At 33.7% G+C, this 22,122-nt stretch overlaps 4 protein-coding genes across 7 annotated transcripts; all 4 read right to left on the bottom strand.

Annotated features, from left to right (window-relative positions):
- Nucleotides 1–332: 332 nt before the first annotated feature.
- On the bottom strand, nt 333–4,195 carry LOC123213826. The gene is made up of 15 exons (XM_044633430.1): nt 4,071–4,195; nt 3,595–3,670; nt 3,381–3,462; nt 3,055–3,210; nt 2,479–2,583; nt 2,253–2,336; nt 2,062–2,177; nt 1,831–1,932; nt 1,633–1,743; nt 1,481–1,537; nt 1,329–1,395; nt 1,193–1,246; nt 1,005–1,079; nt 732–767; nt 333–611 (listed from the first exon to the last, which is right to left on the bottom strand). Exons 2-15 carry the CDS (start codon nt 3,645–3,647, stop codon nt 498–500), a joined length of 1,212 nt encoding a protein of 403 aa, XP_044489365.1. The 5' UTR covers nt 3,648–3,670; nt 4,071–4,195; the 3' UTR covers nt 333–497.
- A 1,144-nt stretch (nt 4,196–5,339) lies between these two features.
- LOC123213825 (alpha-L-fucosidase 3-like) lies at nt 5,340–7,321 on the bottom strand. The gene is made up of 4 exons (XM_044633429.1): nt 6,913–7,321; nt 6,163–6,575; nt 5,808–6,078; nt 5,340–5,722 (listed from the first exon to the last, which is right to left on the bottom strand). The coding sequence occupies exons 1-4, from the start codon at nt 7,226–7,228 to the stop codon at nt 5,460–5,462; spliced, it is 1,263 nt and encodes a 420-aa protein (XP_044489364.1). The 5' UTR covers nt 7,229–7,321; the 3' UTR covers nt 5,340–5,459.
- A 2,727-nt stretch (nt 7,322–10,048) lies between these two features.
- LOC123213247 (GDSL esterase/lipase At3g26430-like) lies at nt 10,049–13,658 on the bottom strand. 4 transcript variants are annotated; one of them, XM_044632640.1, is made up of 9 exons: nt 13,643–13,658; nt 12,839–12,913; nt 12,204–12,299; nt 12,036–12,109; nt 11,525–11,676; nt 11,222–11,431; nt 10,950–11,128; nt 10,552–10,819; nt 10,049–10,466 (listed from the first exon to the last, which is right to left on the bottom strand). In XM_044632640.1, exons 4-9 carry the CDS (start codon nt 12,041–12,043, stop codon nt 10,255–10,257), a joined length of 1,029 nt encoding a protein of 342 aa, XP_044488575.1. In that variant the 5' UTR covers nt 12,044–12,109; nt 12,204–12,299; nt 12,839–12,913; nt 13,643–13,658; the 3' UTR covers nt 10,049–10,254. The 4 variants fall into 4 exon arrangements, with proteins under 4 accessions (XP_044488575.1, XP_044488576.1, XP_044488577.1 ...); XM_044632641.1 differs by lacking the exons at nt 12,204–12,299; nt 13,643–13,658 and having other exon boundaries at nt 12,839–12,914; XM_044632642.1 differs by lacking the exons at nt 12,839–12,913; nt 13,643–13,658 and having other exon boundaries at nt 12,204–12,797.
- A 1,533-nt stretch (nt 13,659–15,191) lies between these two features.
- LOC123214530 (eukaryotic translation initiation factor 4B2-like) lies at nt 15,192–19,387 on the bottom strand. Its single transcript, XM_044634346.1, has 3 exons — nt 17,979–19,387; nt 16,192–16,602; nt 15,192–15,567 (listed from the first exon to the last, which is right to left on the bottom strand). Exons 1-3 carry the CDS (start codon nt 19,088–19,090, stop codon nt 15,543–15,545), a joined length of 1,548 nt encoding a protein of 515 aa, XP_044490281.1. The 5' UTR covers nt 19,091–19,387; the 3' UTR covers nt 15,192–15,542.
- Between the last annotated feature and the right edge of the window lie 2,735 nt (nt 19,388–22,122).

The raw sequence follows: 22,122 nt of genomic DNA, 5'->3' as shown, positions 1-22,122 counted from the left end.
ATATGAATTTGATTATTTAAGTGTAGTTGGTTGGGTGTTGGTTATCATAGATAAATTTTAATTATTTCTAATGATTTTCACGATTTCTTATAAATAAATTTAAACAAGAGGTTAATTTAAAATTTTTGCAAATTGCAATAATGTATACATATCAACACATATCAATCCTAAAATTATAAGGTCAACCAACCAAAAATTATCGTTTTTAATTAATATAAATTTTATCATTTTTATCGACATTATCATTATATTTGTTTATATATAATAAAATGTAAGTTTGATCCCTATAATATAAAAAAAAAAAAAAACAATTTCCTCCAAATATTGTCATCTCATTTCTTAACACATGAAACTGATGATTATTAAATTAAATAATGGTACATGCTAACAATAATATTGGAATTATACTGGATAAAACCCTAAACACTATATGAGGATTGGGTTGTATACAGCCAGCATGTACATGGATTGATGAGATGAGAAGGGATGTATGTTTCCTAATGAGCTGTAGAATTGTTAGGACTAATTCCCAGAGCCTCAAAATAAGTTTTTTCAGCCTCTTCCATCCGATTTCGGAGTATTTTCCATTCTTGTCTGCATCTCTCCCTTACCTGCCAGAATGAAATATCACCACAATTTTTCAGAAAAAAAAAAAGGGCTGTTTCTGTATCAATACCAATAAAATCAACATGCCCACTTTCATAATAATAATAATAAAGCCTTTCACATACCGCTCGCCATCCTGCCGTCCCGTTTTGTGTTTCTCCCTACCCAAAGTAAAAAAAAAATCTGGTTCAGTATTTCAGCCCAGTGCACATAACATTTTATAACAATAATAAAATTTTGGATATAAATAAATTATACAAATTTAAATAAATAAATTGTGTGACAACTTGTAATTAAGTAATGTGATTATTTATTTTTTCTCTCATTTTAACATCACTGAATCAGATGTTATTACATCAGTTTGTACACAAACGGAGGGATTGGAGGCTGCGAATTACCTGGTTCCCAAGTGATGGAACTTTTTGATGAACAATCCACTGAGAATCTACAACCCCCATCTTCTTATGGGCAGGCTATTGTCAAGAAAAAAGTTCAATAAACTTATCAATTAGCTTAATGAAACTTTGCCAAACAGCAAATGAATCAAGATAGAGAAAAATAGTGAAAGACAAATCAGTTCACCAACCTCAACACACTTATGGATGGCAAAATCAAGACCCCACCCGTGGACTAGGTCATTCTACATTTTACAAAGAGAAATTAATAAAATGGCAATAATTAGGCAACAGGCTAAAAACATAATCATTGACTAGTCTCAATACCTGAATCAAATACCAAACACACCGCCAAGCATCTCTAGAAAATACTGGAGCCATGATCTCAACAAATCTGCATGAAATAATTTATCCAATTATGAAATAGTAGAGTGGAGAGTTAAAATGTAAAAAATTAGAAAATTCAATGCTTGGCATACCCTGCACAGGGGGGTTTAAGTGGATCAGAGCAGTAGCCTTCTTTCTCTTCTACCACTCTTGTGAATTCAGCAGAGATAAAAACAAAAGTTAATTTATCGTTTGATAAAACTATATTTAAGAGAATTATGGAACAATCATCTTTTATTCCTACTTGTGAACTTCACTTTCGCATCTTCTCTTTGTCATCTGCCAAGGCGAGTTATGAGGATCCACACTGGGCTGTGAAATCTCCAAACCATTCTTCCTAACTAGCTTTAGGTATCTGAAATTGTATAAATAAAACATAACAAAGTTGAGTAGACGGCAACTGAACTATAAATGGAATAGTTATGTTGCATCCAACACTCACTCTTCTGCATTGAAATGCTCAACACCCAGGTCTTCATCCCAGATAAATATGTAGTCATATGCAGCCACAATGTCAGGATGTAAAAAGCGCTTTGCATACCACCTTCCGCAAAATCCCAGAAAAATGAGATTTTAAGCATAAAACATTCATACTCATAAGCATGTTCAAGCCTACCAGTGAAATCAGAAATTATTGTCATGACTTAAAAATGTGTGAAGTAGCAACATTTACCATTTAGCCTGCTTCCGAGCACTCACATGAATAGCCCTCTTTGACCATTCAAACTCATCCCATCCAGTAGTTCGTCCATCATAATGAAATAGAACAATTGTAAAGTTATCTGAGAACTGTTTGAGACAGATATTTAGTGTCACACAGAATCTAAAAGAGAAAAGGCTAAGAGAGGAAAAAGAGACACTAACCTTTTTAACTGCTGCATCAATATTTTTTTTCTGGTCAAAACCAACCGTGAAGGTGACAAGATACTTTGGTCTGCTCGTCAAATCCTGGATATGCCAATTTTATCAGCATATATGTCAGCAAAACATTAATATTCAGAAACATCCAGATATCACCATAGTTGGCTTCTCTGAATTGTCCCACAATCTCTGAAAATAAACAATACGTTTCATAACTAGTGATTGTTACCTCATTAGGATTACCCCACAATCTGTGCAAGTAAAAATCTGACTCAGCTTCAACAATTTTTGGAGGTAGTCTTTCGGCACCTTGAGGATTTGTGGGGACCCAAATCTGTGGCAGAATTGGGAAGGAAGCTCAAAATAGTGGCTAAAAATTCTGAACATGATCTAGAAGTATTTCTTTAGTAGATTATAAAACAAGACACATATTATTTAAGATTGACAAATGTTATCTGACCTGATAATAAAACATACCAAGCATGCAGTGATGAATTCACAAACAAAATTTAAACACTTGAAGCCAGATTAATCAAATAATCCATGCATCAATGCATGCAGTAACAAATTTCTAAGAATGCCAGAACCCTATTTTATGAACCACATAACTTTCTGTTGTAAAGCAGGGAAAGAATCTTCAATGTAATTATTGATTGTAAAGTGTTAAACTCAACCAAGCATTTTAGAAACTGGCTGGAGACAAAACTCCGAAATGCATATAGAGCCATTGCGGAATATATTCAAGACATGTGAAACCTGTCACCTAAACATCATACTAATGATATCGTAAAGAAAGGTACCATACCTTTGACTTATCATTCAAATTTCTATTACCAGCTGAATTTGTATCATTCTTCTTCAAATCCAATGGATTCAAACCTGCTTGGGTTGAAAGGCCTGACCTGTGTTCCTCAAAATTCCAAAAATCCAAGCTATGAAGAAGGGAGGATGGGAGATTCAACTGCCAAATTCAAATAAATAAACAGATGTACACATCTGCCTAATTCAAGTCCATTCAATTGCAATTACAAAAACATAAACGTCCAAAAGAAAAGGGAAAATATGAAAGAGTATAATAAAAGAAATAAAAAATTTAGGGACCTTAATTTGGGACAATGTGGAAAAAGATACCCCTATTAAGAAGCCAAAAACCACTCCAACAAATGTTGTTACTATAAGTTTCATACTCTCATTTGGTTTTCTACTAGCCCAACTGCCAACAAGAAACAATATTAAACCAGCTACATAGAAAATTCCATTACCAGTTCTTCCCAAAAATAAAAAATAGAAGCAAAAACATTAGAAGGCTCTTTTAGTGAAAATAAGCCATCGAAAAGAACTAAACCTGCGTGCCACGCGATTTACTATCTTCTGGCTTTCAGAGGAACTTCTGAGCATCGTCTCTACCTCACACCTACTCTCTTCTCAATTAAATCCAGCAAGCCAAATTCATGTTATCAAATGAAAAAAGCTACATCATAATTATAGTATCACAGTACACAAAGAAAGACTTTGAGAAGTAACTAATTGAAAAATCTATACTCAACCGACCAAACAACCGAAATTCCTCAAACACAGAATAAACAAAACCACAGGCAATCATGTGCACGCTCCACAGAATCCCCTACAAGCAACTCTTAACTCTACTAATCAAGACAAAAACATGTACTCAATTTTGAAAAACCGACAGGATCATCAAGAGACAAACGAACTAACACCAGCCAGAAAAATACGAATCCCCAGAAGAAGTGTCGTTGCTTGCATTGAAAGAAAATGAACAATTGAAAAAAGCAAGAGTCAAACAAGTGCAACAAAACGTACCTGAAAAAGAGTGTGTAGGATTGTTGAAACGGAGGAATAAAAAAGTGAGAAAGACTGTCAAAGTATGGGAAGAAGATCTCCAGTGATTTTGTGAAGCAATATCCCTCCCAGTTTGAGTTAGTATTAATTAGTTTTCCTGGAAGAGTTTACGTATATATTTAATTAATTAATTAATTTTGATTTAATTATCTTAACTTCAGATTTATCATATATAGAAGGTGCATTAAGAATTCTAATTTCATTAAAACAATACTGTGCTGTATTTTCCTTTTAACACACCAAGGTTTGTTAGGCCATTAATATTCATTAATCACGCCACAGGAATTGCCACTAATCACTTGGACTTTTAGTTTAATATGAACAAAACTTATGTAAATTTATTTAATTATTTATTTATTTATTAACGTGCTTCAATTCATCAAAATCCGAGGGTAACATTGTCAGTTTGACCCTCCTTTGATTGACTGATGATGACGTTAATCCCAATTCCAATTGGCTTCTGATTAGTTGAAAGTTGACAGATCAGAACAATATTCTATGGCGGCTGCTGCTGCCGCCGGTGCCGCTGCCGCCACAACTTGGACTACAATTTTCTTAATCTAGCTGCGTTGCGTTAGACTTACGAGCGCTGGTGTTTGGCCACTGAATAGCAACCCAGTGGGCTGGCCTTGCCCATCACTTGAGCTCGGTTTAACAAAAGGGTAAAGAGTAATTTTCACCAAAGATTTAATTCAACTATAAAAACATATTTACGGTGGATAAAAAATTTAAATTTTATCAATTTAAAAAATTTTTAAAATATAAAAATAAAATTATTATTTAATAATAATATTAAAATATATATATATATTTATTTTATTAATCTTTTTTATTTTGAAAATTAATATTAAAAAGTGACCCCCTAAATCTTAAATTTTTTTCTCTATTTCTCCAATCATTGGCCCCAAACTTCGCTGGATGTTCATCATTAGCCTTTGTTAAAGGAAGTAGTCAAATTTCAAGTTTGATATCCTAAAGGAAAAAGCAAACTTTTTAAAACTTAACCTTAGAAAAATTGTTAGTTTTCCAATCCGAAAAGAAAAAAATAAGATATGATATTATTGCCTTGTATATTCATGATACTTTTCTTCATTTATTTCATTAAAGTAAACAAGTTATTATTAATTTTTTTTAAGGAAGGTATTTTTCATAGTTGATTGCAGTTTCTTTCAAGTCTAGTGTTGAAGAACAGAGCCACCTGAGTGATTGCATGAAAGTGGTGCAGCCACGTTTATATCGAACACAAGTAAGAAAATTTTATTAATTATGTCCAACTAAAACATGCATGCTACTGCTAACAAGAGAAGAGAAGATGGACATGAACAGAAATGATTTTAAAAAAGGGCCGGCTCAACCCATTCTGTGGCAAGCCATATCCAAAGGAGTAGGAGGATCCGAATAAGCCCCACTAACTATATTGTCATAAATAAATTTGTTAGCTGCTTCAGTGAAGTGCACTCCATCCCAAACTACATATTCTCCCGGTTTCTCACATGCCTTTCCCAGCAACACCTCTGTCCCATTCGCCACTTCCTTTGCTCCACACCCCTGTTTCAAGTTGAAATTATACCTTCCACCAAAGCCACAGCAGTTCTTTATCGTTTCACTGAATCCTGCGATATCAATATAATCTTCCTCAAAATACAATTTATCAAACAATTGGACAGTTTTTTAGATTAAATAAGCTTTAACTCTAACCGTGCTTGGCTCCCTCGTGAAACATGGTGTATTTTAATTTGTAAATGTCAACATATGTGAAGGCGCCCAAGGGTAACTCCTTCCTCAACTGTGTTACAGCTTCTTTCAATTTGCTGTTGAAATATTGAGCCACATCATTGAATGGGGTGGCACAGCCAGCCTCATCAATCTGTGAAGCTAAAACTGGAATACGTTCCAATACATACGGCAGACACCCAACTGGGCCTGTATTGTGAATCCAAAAGCTTCTTCCTCCAAGCCCATATATATACTGCATACCACAATTTCATCAAAGTAAGTTAAAACTACTCAATCAATCATAAAAGAATTTACTTTTGTGTCAATTATCACTAACACTGATTATGTCTTTCAGCTTGTTAACAACTTCCGGGACATATTCGCGAACTTCATCAGTAGTCTTGTTTAAGAAGTACCCAGCAGTGAGATCGTTTTGGCCAATGTCGAAAGTGTATAAACCATTGTTGAAGACCTCAGTGGAAGGCAATATATCCCTGTAAGCTGCTTTGTTTTTGGGCAATAATTTCTGGTAAACTCCACTGTGATTACGAACAACTTGAGATCGAGTATGGAAATCATAGAACTCATTCCACTGAACATCAAGGGAAATGGGGCTGAAACCGGTGTCGTGAAAAGTTGTGTTCTGGGGTCTGATGGTTGACCCGGCTGTGGCGAAGTTGGCTCCGAAGTTTAAGTCGGAGCCCACCGCACTCAGATATGGACTAGTGTAAGGCAGTCCAAAGTGTTCAGCTGAAAATAAACATCAAACAATCAATGACAACAGCCATTTGCAATAATTGAGCTCAGAATCTGCTACAAAATCGAGAATACATGTGATATGTTGGAAGTTGCATAGTGGGACCAGAAGTTGGTAGATTTTTTGTCACCAAGCTGGAATTTTTTTTATCTTTAATGTCCTTACCATAAATAAAGACAATAATGTTGAGTAAAGCTTACTCAATATTGGTTAACAAGATAAAGATAAGCCCTGGTTAATCATCACTCATCAGGGATTAAGTGTTCATTCATTTAATGGCACGATTTAATGAAGTTAACATAGAAATGATAGAGGATTGAAGTTATTTACCAATGAAGTCAACAATGAGACGGCCGTCGCAGTAGCGGCCAGCGGGGCCGCCGAAGAATGACATGCCGTGGGGGGGAGGAGCCTGACCGAACACTGCTGATAACCCACCAGTGTCTGAATTGGAGTCACCAAAGTTGAATATTGCTGGGAAGCAGCACTTCTGTTTATCGCTTGCTGCGGGGCGTCCGGCAAACACTAGCCATGGGCTCAAGCTCAGTGATGACAACACAAGAAAAGCCACAAGGGGTGAAAAGAATCGAGACTCCATTAGAGATAGACAGAAAAGGGGTGTTGGATGGATGGTTGAGCAATGCATACAATGACTATATATAGACTGAAAGTAAGACTAGGTAAAACATAAGAGAAAAATTACAGTTGCCAAAATCAGGAAGTGGCAGGTAAACTGGGTTGATGTTATCCCGGAGAAAATATTATGCGGTTAAATTGATAAAGATTACAGTGAATGTAAACAGTAAGTTTAAAAAAGAGCAATGCTGGTATAGCCAATATCTTACCAGAATGCAGAAAATTAAGTGAGGATCGAGTTTAGTTTGGATATTATATCACTATAATCACCTTGACTGCAAAATGATTATCCAATAAATCCATGGTCATTGCCACTTAACCAAAATGGAAACACGATTCCTACACAACGTCAAATTTTTACTCAATATTTTCACAGGTGTGATTTTGAACTTCTAAGATGGAAAGATTAGGTTAGTGACAAATTTTTACAATTGGTTAGAACAAGAGAATCGACTCCATGGCCCAATGGATAAGACATTGGTCTACGAAACCAGATATTCTGACTCGATCTCCAATAGAGTCGTATTAAAAAGCCACATTAAGGAGATCTATTTTATTTTGGTTTTTAATGATATTATATATATATAAATAATATTTATAATTTTGTGTAGAAATAATAAAATATTATTATTTAATTAAATAATTTTAAATTAAAAATAAAATAATATATAATTACATTTTTATATATCTTTATCTGATTATAAAATTATATATATTATTTTTATAGTAATTTTATTATTTGTTTTGTTGGGTGGCGATTTTAGTAAAGGAGAGGAAAAAGAGCTAGCACAAGTAAAAAGAAAAGCAACAGCGTGGAGGAAATAATTTCCCTTGGACAGACATTATGTTATGGTGTTCATAAATGATTATGTCGTTTTTACTTTACACATAGTTATGATGTTTTATTTGTCATATCCTCAGCATGTTTTTATTATTTTAACAATAGGAGGATGTTTTCGGTATTTTAACTGTTTATTTATTAAGTATATAATTTTTAAAAAAATTTAATAATACATAAATAGACAAAACAAAAACAAAAATAGTGTGGTAACGGGGCAAGACAACTAAAGTCGTTTGCTTTCTAATTAATAAAAATTATTTTGATAATTTATTTTGATAATTTATATTATCTTATTTAATTTTTTAATATTTTATTATTAATATTAATATCATAAATAAAATAAGTAATAATTTAATTATCATCTTCACTTTAAGTATTAAAAGATTATTAAAGAAATTTTAATTTTATTATAATTATATTTTTTTAAAGAAAAAAATAATCATATTTTTAATTAATATAACAAATAATATAAAAAATATTTTAAAATAATTATATCTAAAAATATTTTTTTATTATCTCTAATTAAATACAATAATTATTTATATTTATCAAATATAATATAATTATTTATACTCACTAATCTATCTTTAAAATAAATTTTAAATTTTAATAATATAATATTATCCAAACTAAATGTTCTATTAAAAGGAGGGCACTACATTAGAGCTCATTGTGATGGCCTTTTTTATTATTATTATTATTATTATTATTATTTCATTAAGTGGCTTCTCCTAGCATTTACAAGGGTTTATACAAAAATAAATAAATCTCTCACTTTTATTCCCGTATAATCATTCGGCCTTTTTTAAATCAAAATACTCTTATGGCCAAAGGGCTTATTCCCACCCAACATCTGCTATTTTCTTAAGTTTTCTCTTTTTAATTTAAAAATTTTGTTTATTTATCTATGATCGTTTAAGTCTATAAATTTTAAAGATAAAATCATTATTTTATATTTAATATTAAAAATAAACATAAATTTTATTTTATTTTTTATTTATAAACTGTAAAAACTAATAATTTTTTTCAAACTCAAATTTTCAAAAACCGTATTTTTCCTTAGGGCTTTCAAACTTACAATTTTTTTTTTTACGAAGACCGGTGATCTTTAGGCACCATCTCTTCCTCTCTAACACGTCCTCCTTCTGATCATGCTCATTTCGACACCCTCTCTTTATTATTTTAATATAAAATGATTTTCTCTCGCTCTTCACTACTTTCAAGATTCAACATCCATCTCTCCAATTCGGATTCCGACCAAATCTTAACCATTTTAGTTTATAACCCTTGACTTTGAAAATTTAGGATGTATTTCAAGGTTTTTCTATTAATGTTAATTAGAATGATTGTGTATTATTTTTTTATATATTATACATAGAATGATCATATGTTTTATTTTGTGTTAATTTATTATTAATGCTACATTGATTAATATTTGGGAGGACTTAAATGGTGCAATGTGAGTTATTTTATTTTGATAAATTATTTTTAATTTAGAGACCATAAATTGATAATATAGTGTGAAATAAAAAAAAAAATCTTACGTGGCTTGAAATCTCCTAGTTCACATATGAAACAGTGCAGAAACCAGCCTATTTATGTCAGAGTTCCGAAACCCCATGTTTGCTTAAAAAATTATCTCAACCCCCCAACAAATGTGATAATAAAATTATGTACATTCAGTTTTGAATATCTAATTTAATATTTAAATGATATATCATTATACAATTAAATAATTTTGAATTAAAAATAAAAAAATATTCAATCAAATAATAATATATTATTTATATACTATATTGTATACTCAAAAGTGTGTAAACATAATACTGTTTAATTATTTATACAATAAAATTATATGAATACACTTTTAAATACATAGATGATATGTTATTATATGATTAGATGATTTAGAGTTAAGAATATTAACATCTAATAACGTAATAATATGTTATTTGTATATCCGATTCGATACTCAAAAGGGCATACATATTATAATAAACTATGTGAAAACAATTTATTGCTAGTATTTTTTCACGGGGTCTGTGCTGGAAATACGCACATGAAGAGCAATATTTATTACACGTTTGCTTTATAATAAGCCTCCGCCAGGATTCATAGACGAAGAATTCAAGATAGAACACTTAACTAAACAAGGAAAAACATGGTGGATAACAATTAAGGAGTGCAGAAGGATGTCAACGTGCATTCAGGAGGGAAGTGGGAGGATCTGAATATGAGCCATTCACAATGCGGCTTGCTATCCAATAGTTTGCAGCTTCAGTATAATGTAAGCCATCCCAGCTAATGTATTGTGAAGGATTGCTGCATGCACTTACATTTGTTTCAGATTTCTCCCAACATTTGCAATTAGCATTCCCACAACAATACTCAAAACGATCAACAAACCCTGCAATAATTGAACCAATTCATTTTTTTCTCAAAAATATTAGCTCTAATCTAATTAGTGGATCAGATCGAGTGTATGTATGTACCATGGTTGGTTGCTTCTTTGATTAGAGTGTACTTTGCTGAATAGATATCGACATATGTAACCTCAACACCCTGAAGGTCGCAACTTAGTTGGTCAGTTCTGTATTTAAGCTGCTTGTTGAATTCTTGAGCAACCTCATTGTAAGACTTAATGCAACCGATTTCGTCTACTTCATTAGCCTTAGAATGGTACATAACCATATATGGCAAGCACCCGATGGGACCAGTGTTATGAATCCAAAATTTCCGTGCTCCTTCTTGGTACAGCTTCTGTAATATTTTCAAAGTTGATAAAGGTGAAACAAAGGTTTAAGAAATGCTCTAATGAATAATCACTGGAGCTATGTACGTTGGCTAGCAACTTCCCTCCATTAAGATGGTGATGAGGTGAAGATATTACCTCAATGACTTGAACAAACTGATTAGTTATATTAGGGATGGCTGCCTTGGCTTGGTCCTCTGTCATTGTTGTAACTAAAAAATAAAGATCATTTTGTCCACAATCTATTGTGTAAAGGGCCTCTGAGAAGTCTTTTGGTCTTGGCAGACCACCTTTGCCTTTGGTGTGCGAGATATTGGCTGAAAAATACAGAAAACACAATGTAAGGTTAATGCATGAAGAAGGAACTGGAATTCTTTTAACTTCATTTTCAGGTATTTTGTGTCTCTAACCTTCATTGTAAAACTCATAAGTGCGCACTTTAAGTTGTTCAAACTCCAAAAGCTGAATACCCAGAGATAAGGGGCTATAATGACCCTCACATAACTGACCATTTACGGGCTGAATTGTAGCTTGACTAGCAGCAAAGTTTGCCCCATGTCGGAAATTTGATTGCAAAGAATCAAGATATGCATTCAGCAAAGGTAATCCCACTTTCTCAGCTACATTGAAGGAGGATCAATTTAGATACCAAAATACAAATGCTTAATAAAGTAGCAGTTAAAAAAATGAGAATTAGATGTCTAGACAATTACCTATGAAATCAACGATGAGACGTCCATCACACATCCGGCCAGAAGGTTTACCAAAATAGGTTTCACCATTAGGGTAAGGAAGTCGACCAAATGTAGCAGAGTCCGCGCCAGTGTCAGAATTGGCATCCCCAAAGTTGTAAATTGCTGGAAAGCTGCATTCACTTGAACTACTTATAACAAATGAAACAAATAAAACAAATGACCCAGTCACCACTGCTAGTGCACTGCCACTCCTGTTCAATTTCCCCATTTCTTCTTTTTTTAGTTCATTTGAGAATCTAATCCCCTTTATATAAGGTTCAACATATGGAAATTTTTCACTGTAACTACTAACTACTATAAACTTTTGTTGTTTCTTCAGCCACTAACAGCTACCATCTTCTTACCTAAATCAATGAATTCTACATACAAAAGTCGTTTACTGACAGTGTTGACTACTGATACAACAAATTACAGGTTGCATGTGAAGCTCAATATATATCAGGTATAATTCTCAGCCATAGAATTTTACCTAAACATAGCTGTTTAGATTGTGAAAAAGAATCCTCCTGCTTTCTAGCTCCTTTGAAGGAAGAAGTACTGTATCTACAAGATGATTATACATGTTTAACAAGTTTAGTCATACCTGTGTTAATATACTGAAAACTTTGGTTTCATCATAAGCCAAGATTTTGTTTACGTTAATATTTATTGAAAAGGGTCCAATCCAATCACCAAGCTCCATAGATTATAATCCTCAGAAAATCGATTACAACCTTTGGACAATGCTCTTTGGCTGCAAAACAGAGCCGTAAGTATATATGAATATTCCTTCTCAAAAATGGAGCGTGAGTGTGTTGGCTGCCACCTTTACATGAATTATTAACAAAGCTAATAGTAAAAATTAACTCAAAAATCAGAAGAGGCCACACCACATGCACCAAATTCAGTTTGACCTGATATTCAGCTAATCTACTCCAATTTAAACACTTGTACATGAGAGAAAAAAAAAAAAATTGGTTGTTGCTAATGGGTTTAACATATAGGTTTAGTTTAATCAAAAAAATAAAAGAACTTGTATTGTCTAATTGGCAGCATACATAGAAACAAGTCCCAAGCTATATCTATATGCACTGTAATAATAATGAGAATATGATATATAAAGTCTGCGAGAGAGAACCAAAATCATCCCCATGCACACTAGGATGTATAACACTCAAAAACTGCCACAAGATCGAAATTAAAGTGGTGAATCCAATAGCTTTCAATAAGTGAATGGATTCAGTCTTTATAAAAATCAGAAGGCTAAAATATAACTGAGGAAATAAAATATACCATCTGAGAGTTGATATTAGCGATGTCAAAGGATGAAGGGCGCTGCAGAGGTTATGGCATGAATGCTCCTGGAATCTTAAGTGAATAAAGGAGGACATATTAGTATTGTAATTACGTTTAAAAAGTGTTTAAAGAGCAGTGTTTGTTTGATGAGAAGATTTATGGCAGGTGAGAACATTCCATGTTTTTATCCTTGTGATTGACATGAGTAATGAGTTATAATTGTGGAATGGCATAATTTTCATGAAATTGCAATCTCTATCTCTAACAATGGGTAACTTGCAAAAAATATGTTATCGTGGGCACGTTTCCTCGGAGGGATAATATTCCATATCATTTTCCACTTAGTAACCTTATTTGCATCCCTTTCAAACTCCATTTGCTTACTCCCACATAATGTCTCTCTTCTTATTATTATTCTTTAATATTTTTTAATAGAATATATTCAATCCTAAAGTATTTCCACTTTAAAAACTGACTCAAAAGACACAAAGTTATGTTTCTTTAAGGAAATGGTCATTTTACATTTTAACATAGCAACAATATACAACTACTGTAAATATCCCTTTAGAAAAATAATAACCATAAAATAAAATTAAAATGTTGGTGCAGACCAAAATTGTTACAAACAAAAGAGAAGGCAATCAAAAGCTCCGAATGTTAGTGTAACAATTTCAAAGCCAACAATAAGAAATAGTGAAAAGGTGACTAACAATTTATGCCATGATGAGTTGCAAAACTTATCAGTAAGTTTTGCTAGTCATTAACGGACGGGGATGTTAATAAAATAAAAGTTAAAATTACCTCAATGGCAAGAGCAAACTGAGTAATTATAGGATGGATGGATGGCTTCACTTGGTCCTCCCTCAACGTTGTAAGCAAAGAATGAAGATCATTCTGCCCACAATATATTATATAATGTGTAAAGGGCTTTTGAGAATTTCTCTGGCATTGGGAGATTGTTTTTTATCTGTGAGCTTTTTGCTAGAAAAACATAACGCAAAAATCAGAAGGAATATTTTCGCTTTTGACGCAATTAAGGAAAGTTGAACTGTAGAAACACTATCAGCGAAATTCGCTCCATGTCCGAAATTGGATAGCAAAGCATCAAGATATGAATTAGAGAAGAGTAGGTCTAACTTCTCGGCCGCATCAGCTGAGTAAATTGCAACGGCTTATGGTGAAGAAAATGGGGAAATGAAATGTAGCTGTGGGTTACCTATAAAATCAATGAGCAGACAGACGTCAGAATAGCGACCAGAAAGTTTACCGAAAATAGTTTGGCCTTTAGGCGAATAGAGTCCACCAAATGTAGCTGAGATAGTGCCTGTGTCGGAATGAGAATCGAGGAAGCTGTAAGCGGCTGGAAACCGGAAATCATTTGAAATATTGAAATAAAGCCAGTCACCAAAACTAGTACACTAATCTTTTTCAGTTTCCCGAGACTCTTACATCTTTTCTTTCCAATGGATCTCACAGTCTGACACAGTCCATTGAAGTCTATTCTATAAGCTTCTCAGACATTGTATAAGACGAAATGTTGGTCGATTAACTTAACATTTTCCCGCCATGACTCACTTCTTAAGCAACTATCTGGAACTGGAACCAGACTGGGCTATTTGTTTTAACTTTTTGAAATTTATCATATTACCCAAAATTGCATCTCAATAGTTAGTTGGCACTCTTTCTCTTTCAATTTCATCTTCCTCCAATCCAATTTTCTCTCCTACCCAAACAACATAATTATAACGATTTGAAATATTCCAAATTCAAAACTTAACACTACCATATCAAATGGCACAAACAAATTCAAAATCTGTACCCGTATAAAGAAAGAGACTTTGAAAAGGTGCCGATAATGTGATGGGCACGCGATTGGGGTAAAATTCCCCGGGTAGTCATGTAAGTGGCAAAAGGGGTGGAGCATCCGTAGGAATTGAACACAACTAAGCTTGATTTTTCGGTTCAATTCTTGCCACAAACTGCAATCACAGGATTTACCGTCTAGAAGCTGCAATCATAGTTGGATGAAGGAGATTTATTACGTAATTTTAGGGGTTCAAAGATTTGATTGGATGAAAGAAGTTGAGGATCGAGTAAGTGGAAGAGTGAAGAAGAAATAAATTTAAAAACTGAAAAATAAAGAAAAAATTCGTAAAAGTTGGTTCAAATTATGAACATCAGAAGCTCAAGCACTGGAAACTCGATATGTATGAAAGAGATTGATGAAAAGAAAAGGAAAATATGGTGCTGTGTATGTGTAGCATACTATGCCATCATACTCACCTCATCAACAACACAAAAATGCATCCCCATCCAATTTACGATCAGGTTATTGTATACTACCCAACAATAGCCACAGAATGAATATTATATTTTATATATATAAAAGATAAAATATTAATAACAATTAGACTAGAGATTCCCAAAACAAAAATTGAGCCCTAACAACAATACAGGCTCCATGCCTCAGATCAGAGCTGACAAAATGAAAAACAGGGGAAATTTGCAATTTTACATAGTGTTTCAGGATCAACCCAATTAATTCCCAGCCACACTTCTCAACAATCCTATTTCCATGTTCAGAGAAAAAACAAAAGAACAATTTTTCCAAAAAATAAAAAAACTAGAAGGTGAGAAACAAAATATTATTATCCTGCTTGTCAAATGTGTAGGAGATAATGAATCTACAACCAACAATGCTTCACCATCTCTCTCTTGACCTTTGCCTGCCACATTCACAACATATATTACTCTTATTTATCATACCACACTTTCACAATAAATAATATATTGCTCTCCAAGATCACAGAAATAGGGGATAACAGATCAAAGTATTTAATCCTCAGAATTCAAATAGAATTATAAATACACTACAATAGGATCAAAACTACTGATTTCCACAACTTCAGTAAAAAAGTGACCCATGCATTTCATTAAAAGCTTTATTTTTTTCAAATTTTTTTGCACTGTTTTTTGGCCTTGTTCACTTTTCATTTTGATCTCATATAAATGACAAAGTTTATCACCTTTTCGCAATGCTTCAAGTTAATTTCACTTAGTCCAAACTTAAAACACATGAAATTTCGTAATCAAACTCCCAATCAATTTCAAAATTCTCTCAGCAATGTCAATAAATGCTTTGAAGTCATGTATTTCTTTACTTCTGACATTACCAAAATGGTAAACAACATCTATCGTCAGAACTTTTTATGCTACTTTTTAATCAAGATAAGGAAAAAAATTAATTCTCCACATAATGAATATGTCAAAAAAAAGATGCAGCTGAACAGGCCAACTTCCTCAGTGATGAGACAGATTAAGGATTAAAAAACACATCACAAATAAATTACCTGTCTGTGTTTCTGTTACCTAGAAAACCCCTTTCCCTGCCACCCTGAAATCCTCTCCTGTCATCTACATGCCTTGTCCATACATCTCCCCTGCCTCGTGAATGAGGCCTATCCATGAACTCCACACTTCTTGATTCATCAGATGATCCAGACTGAGAAGGAGGTCTCTCAGGGAAGCCAGCTGCCCTATCTGCTCCAGAACCAGGTCTTTCAGCAGATTTCAGTCGAAACCGAACTTTGTCATCCAAATCCCGGATAAGCATTTCCAACTCCTGCTCTTTCTGAAGAATAATATTATGCAAACCGGATTGCATGGATTCCCCGTCTGATTTCATTGCAGATTCTTTCTGCAGTTCCTTCTTCAAGTGGTCAATTTCTTCTTGCAATATCTTTTCCTCCTCAGTTTCAGGCCTGAAACAATATTTTTTGTCGCCATTACAGTTTCAATACAGAACATTAACCCTAAAAATCGTATATTTTTCATAAATTATTCAATCCCAATAACTGATCAAAAGAGAATATAATCAAGCATTAACGCAAATTTTAACAATACCACAACATTTTCACTCCACTCACAATTATTCATTTTAAAATAAATCTCTTGCTATAATATTGACAATAGACAGGGTTTCTGTTCCACAAAAGTGTGTTTCTACATCTAAGCCTCCTCATAGTACATTGAGGTTCAAATGCTGGTTTCAGTGATTTTGACCATTGTTCTATCAAAAGGGGTCAATTCTTGTGAAGGGAGGTAGTACAGGAAATACAGGGTGATACGCAAAACTGAAAGAGTGTTGAGGTCATACTCAAACACTATACTTTGTTTGATGGAAAGTTTTGTGATTAAGAGCAAAGTTTAGTCTATTTTAATTAACTAGTTTGGTTTAAAACTCAGAGAATAAAACTTTTACAGGTGTCACTAACAAAGGTGAGAGTGACCTGGAATGCGCATAAGAAATTAACCCTAGCACTGCTCTAAACTACATGACACCATAGGAAACATAAAGAAAGCATATCCCAGGAATTTCCAACAATAGACAAGAACAGGTTCTCACTTTATGCTTCAGGCCTCATTGATAATTCTTATGCAGCAAACAACATTTTCTATGTTATGCATTCCTCTCTTCAAAACATCCGTCTTTTAAAAATATCTCCCAAATGACATTTTGGGTAGTTTATGAGAAACTTGGCTTCAAGAAACAGAGCTTCACATAGCTAGAGAGGGCACACAGATTTGATGTTCCACAATTCAGTTCAACTTCAACATTACAAATCCAAAAGCATGAGCTGCTTTGCTAATGGCATATTTCAAGAGCATGAATAGATTTTACTTTTATCTTCCAGCATGAGTAAGTCATAAATAAATCTTTTTGACATATTAGCCATACCAGAAAAAAATGTGTATGATGCACTTCACGAGGAGCTACCTTAAAGAACAGGAAGATACCATCTAAATAGTCAGTCTGTGACTAATTATTCTAGATAAAATTCATTGGACCACCTCAAATCACATTCACTTCACATAATGCCTGCAATACTTGGTAAGTTGAAAAATTCACCAAAAGATCAAGGTCATTAGGAAAATAATTTCAGTAAAACGTAGGCAGCTCCATAAGGTTAATGTTGTTGCCCATGCACGCTTTACAGTGGTGTACGGTCAAATTATAATGAGATCAAAACAAAAAAAAATAATGATAAAACAAAATCCAGTAACATGCTAAGCAATTCGGAACGAATTCCCAAAATAATAAAAAACATACAAAATGAAATTAAAAAATTTACAATACCTCTCAATCCGTCTATGCTCCAAATGAAGATCAATCTTTCGCCAATCCTGACCCCGCTCCTCCAACAAAACTTCTCTAGGCTTAGCATCCCCAAATGGATTCACCTTCGGCCTATAGGGCCTCCCAACACTCTCCAATCCCTGGGGTCCCTGACTCTCCGACCTGCTCGACTGGCCGCTTGAAGGCCGGCTGGAGTGGGAGCTACTAGGCCTACTACTGGTAGCTTTCTTGGACTCAATCTCCATTTCCATCTTCTTCCAATCGAGTCCCTTCTCCGCCAAAACCTGCTCCCTTGGCCTAGCTTCTCCAAACGGATTTGGCTTATTCGTCTTCACGACCACTGGTTCATTAACCCCCAAATCCGCTTTTGGTGGATTCAAATTCAATCTGGACCGCTCATCCCGGAATCCACCCCCTCGAGTCCAGCGATCAGGCTCAGGATCTGAATCACGAAACCCAGAACCAAATGTAGATGTTCTCGTTTGTATAGGTTTCTTTCCAGTCGTCCAATTATCCACCTCGTCAGCTCGAGAGAACCCTCCAACTCCCGAACCTAAACCACCGTAGCGATTATGACGACCAGGGTCCTGGGAAGGTACGGATTGGAATGATTTCTTCGCCTTTGCCCAATTATCCACCTCATCAGCCCTAGAAGGTTGCTCGAAATTCGAAACCCTAGAAGGCTGGCCTCTCGATTGCTGCTGCTCGTCATCGAAACCACCGTACGGTCGTCTATTGCCACCTCCCCATGTATCATCGCGGTCACGCATCGGTCGGGCGGACCTTCCGTACGACGAGAAGCCTCCTCCGAGTCTACCATGCTGCATTTCTTCGGGTGTACGTTCCTTGGGACCCGTGGGTAGCCGGAGCATCTCGTCGGGGGTCAAACGGTCATTTGCGTAATCAGTGGCTGCACCGCCTGTGGCAGAATAGCCGCCCATATTGAATTCTGAGAGAGTCATTTTCTTCTTCTTGGGCTTCGCGCTAACGGCTTCTTTCAAACTAGGAAAGCTTGGCGACGCTGCCACTGCTGCAGCTGCTTCACGTTCTTCGGCTTCGGCCTGATCAGCCTCGTCGGCCCAAGCGCCTGCTTTACCCCAGGCTTTGGACATTTCACGATCTTAAACGAAATTGAGGAGATCTGACTGCAAAAAATAATTATAAATGGTACGGTAATTTGGAGCTGGGGCTCCGTCAATGGAGCCGGAGCTCCAAGAACATGCAAAGATTATATACGGTGGTTGTTGTGGGAGAGTTTGTTTTGAATCTAATTTTTGTTTCTTTTTATTAAAATTGTCGGCGAAATAAGCCAGAAATGGAGTTACAGAATGGAGTTGCGATTTTTTCAGAGAGGCAAAACCGGGGGCCGTGTGTGAGGCGTTGTATATTTATCTGTTATCACGCTCATTGTAAGAGAGTGGATGACACGGCGCAATAAGAGGATGATGGTAGTTTCTCCCTGTCTAATGGGAATTATGGGATCGTAGCATGTGAGTGGGCCCTCGTTAGTGTTGGTACTGGTTGTCCTGTTGGAATATCTCTTGTCGAGTGGGTTTGTGCAGTATTGGCGTCGGATGATGGTGTTCTTTCTTTTTTAGAATATTAATTAAAATAAGGAAATTTAATAAACATCCTTTTTTTACACTTACTAAACTATATTAAACAATATTTATGCCATGTCACCTTCCTCTCTAAATTTAAAGACTTGTTAGTAGAATTCTTGTTGTGTTGTAATTAATTTTATATTAAAAAATTATTTATTAATTTTAAATTTATATTATTATGAAAAATTGATATGATTCTATGTATAATTAGGTGTGTTTTGGGTAGAATAGGTGCAGCAGACAGGGTGGGTTAACATGTAATTTTCAAAATTCTTTTGGGCTATTTGGTCAAATGTTCATGTACTCTCTTGTAAATAACCCTTGAAAATTTTGTAGTTAATGTTGTGTTGTTTTTTATCAGGTGAAATCAATGTTGTGTGATATTTGGATCAAGTTTATAGTTACTATTGTGTGATCTATAGTTTTACAAATTTAATGTGAAAACATAAGGGTTGTCATATGACACATATGAGATATTTCATGCAGAAGCCTATATAGGGTATCCATAACGAAGAATGTCAATTGAATGGTTTATTTATGAATTATGCGTATGAAAAGGATAAATTACACTAGTGATTCTTCGTATAACTAATGAGATGTTTCATATATATACTCATGGTAAATACCGCTTTCAAATGGCTTTTAAGTAGCCTACACATAAAGATATACGCATGAAAAAAGAGGATTGAACAATTATTTCTCGTATTGCCAATGTGACTTTGCTTATTCAACTTAATTCAACTAGCATTTATGAGATATTTATGCGATGTCATTGAAATTGTAACAGTTGATAGATGAAACGTAATGTTGTCAATAGAAATGATGAATAAGAAAACCCTTATGACATAGATTATATTCTTATTTTGATAATAATAAACTAATATATATTTATGTATATTAACTAATGTCTTTATTTAAGTATGAGTTTAGATTACAAAAATTTACTTAATACTCTTAAAGAAGGGTTAATGCGAGAAATCAAAGACAAAACTCAAATGAAATATTCTTGAAGATTTGAAGACAAACTTAAGTTTAGGTAAATGTTTTTATAATATTTAAACATTATTCTTTATTAAAATAATTTTTTGCATATGAAAACTCTTTCAAAAATTTATTTTTATGTCTTTTAAAATTTTAAGTTAAAGTAACATTTTTCAAACGTAATGAGTTCAACAAATTTTTGCAAATTTCAATAGTTGATTTAACATCATGATATTTTATGGACTAAAATGATATATCTCAAAGTTCGGTTTGAATAAGTATTCTAAAATGAGTTAAATTATTAATTTTTAAAATTATAAAGGAGAAACAATAATTTTTCAAATTTTCAGGGAGCACGTGATAATAAAATTTGGGTGATCAAATTGCACAACCAAGCTTGCTGAATTTCGATTGTCGAATCATTCAAAAGCTATGTTTTTGGCTTTTGAAAATTCGATCAACTGAATCCCTTTCTAATCGTTTAACTTGGGCAATGAAATTTTTAATTGTTAATGTCACAAAAGTGTCATGTCCCATCAGATTGATTGAAGCATATCCAATCGACCAATTTATGTGTAATCAAAACCCTTACTAATTTACTTTCTTGTAATTATATATATTAAATGTTACTTTATTTTGAATTCCAAATTATTAAATTATATGATAATATATCGAATGTATATTTACTTATATATATTCAAATAGTTACAAATAATGTTATTACTATACAAATTGAAGTGACAATTTGTGATTATATAATACGACTGTTTATTTGTTCTCTTATTTTAAAATTACTTAATCAAATGTTATTATATCAGATTGTATATATGAATTCATTGTTGTATGGCTAGTCGGCGATTACTAACGATTTTAGTTTCATGTAGGCAAGTTGTAGCTTGTAATTCGAACTTAAGATAGGTTTTGGGAGTTAACTTCCCCTTGCAAGATCATGACCCTTTGTCCCAACCATTTAACACGTGTCTCACCCAGGGCATAAGGGACATAATGACTTGACCTCATTCTCACCTTCCTCTGGCTTATCACTGACGATCTACTCAAAGTTCAATGTTAGGATTAGTTACAAGTTTGAATTTAATACAAATTTATATATTTTGAGAATTAGTTGAAATGTGTTTTTATCTATTAATAAGGTTTTGGTTAGTGCTTGTCAAATAGTGTTTATAGCTAATCTTATAGAGGATTTTGGTTTTTTATTATTATTAGATATTTCATTTCATGCATAATTTATTGTATTAATTATTATTTTTTTAAGTAAATGCAAGCCTCATTCCCATTCCAATTGCCCGTGTATTTTCCATTGTCATTCCCATTCTAATTGCCATTATTATAACTATCATTACTATTACTATTCCCATTCATGAGTTGTGACCACAATTTTATTTTGAAATTGGTCAAACGACTCAAACCCTTGAAAATAAGAAATGGACGAAACTAGCAAACAAGAGGGGTGAAATTTTTTTGTACATTTCAGTTCATTTAAACCCTAATGTTTAGATTTGTTAAAAAAGGGCCCTAACAGGATTCTTAAGTACTTTCAT

This window comes from Mangifera indica, chromosome 4 (genome assembly GCF_011075055.1).
Source record: "Mangifera indica cultivar Alphonso chromosome 4, CATAS_Mindica_2.1, whole genome shotgun sequence".
Lineage (NCBI taxonomy): Eukaryota > Viridiplantae > Streptophyta > Magnoliopsida > Sapindales > Anacardiaceae > Mangifera > Mangifera indica.
Note: the sequence above shows the minus strand (reverse complement) of the source record. Positions and strands in the feature narration are given on the sequence as shown.

Bases quoted from the DNA above. Each gene is read 5' to 3' on its own strand.
- LOC123213825 (XM_044633429.1), bottom strand. From the start codon at position 7,228: ATGCATTGCTCAACCATCCATCCAACACCCCTTTTCTGTCTATCTCTA. The intron at 6,576-6,912 runs GTAAATAACTTC...GTTTATTTTCAG, and splicing joins TCTCATTGTTGACTTCATTG to CTGAACACTTTGGACTGCCT. The intron at 6,079-6,162 runs GTTAGTGATAAT...TGTGGTATGCAG, and splicing joins AGCTGAAAGACATAATCAGT to TATATATATGGGCTTGGAGG.
- LOC123213826 (XM_044633430.1), bottom strand. From the start codon at position 3,647: ATGCTCAGAAGTTCCTCTGAAAGCCAGAAGATAGTAAATCGCGTGGCA. The intron at 1,933-2,061 runs GTAAATGTTGCT...ATTTTGCGGAAG, and splicing joins GCTCGGAAGCAGGCTAAATG to GTGGTATGCAAAGCGCTTTT. The intron at 1,396-1,480 runs GTATGCCAAGCA...TATTTCATGCAG, and splicing joins CTTAAACCCCCCTGTGCAGG to ATTTGTTGAGATCATGGCTC.
- LOC123213247 (XM_044632639.1), bottom strand. From the start codon at position 12,936: ATGTCCTCCTTTATTCACTTAAGATTCCAGGAGCATTCATGCCATAAC. The intron at 11,677-12,838 runs GTATATTTTATT...AAGTGAATGCAG, and splicing joins CTAATATCAACTCTCAGATG to CTTTCCAGCAATTTACAACT. The intron at 10,467-10,551 runs GTACATACATAC...CAATTATTGCAG, and splicing joins CAAAGAAGCAACCAACCATG to GGTTTGTTGATCGTTTTGAG.
- LOC123214530 (XM_044634346.1), bottom strand. From the start codon at position 19,090: ATGTCCAAAGCCTGGGGTAAAGCAGGCGCTTGGGCCGACGAGGCTGAT. The intron at 16,603-17,978 runs GTATTGTAAATT...ATATTGTTTCAG, and splicing joins GAGCATAGACGGATTGAGAG to GCCTGAAACTGAGGAGGAAA. The intron at 15,568-16,191 runs GTAATTTATTTG...TGAATGTGGCAG, and splicing joins GGTAACAGAAACACAGACAG to GCAAAGGTCAAGAGAGAGAT.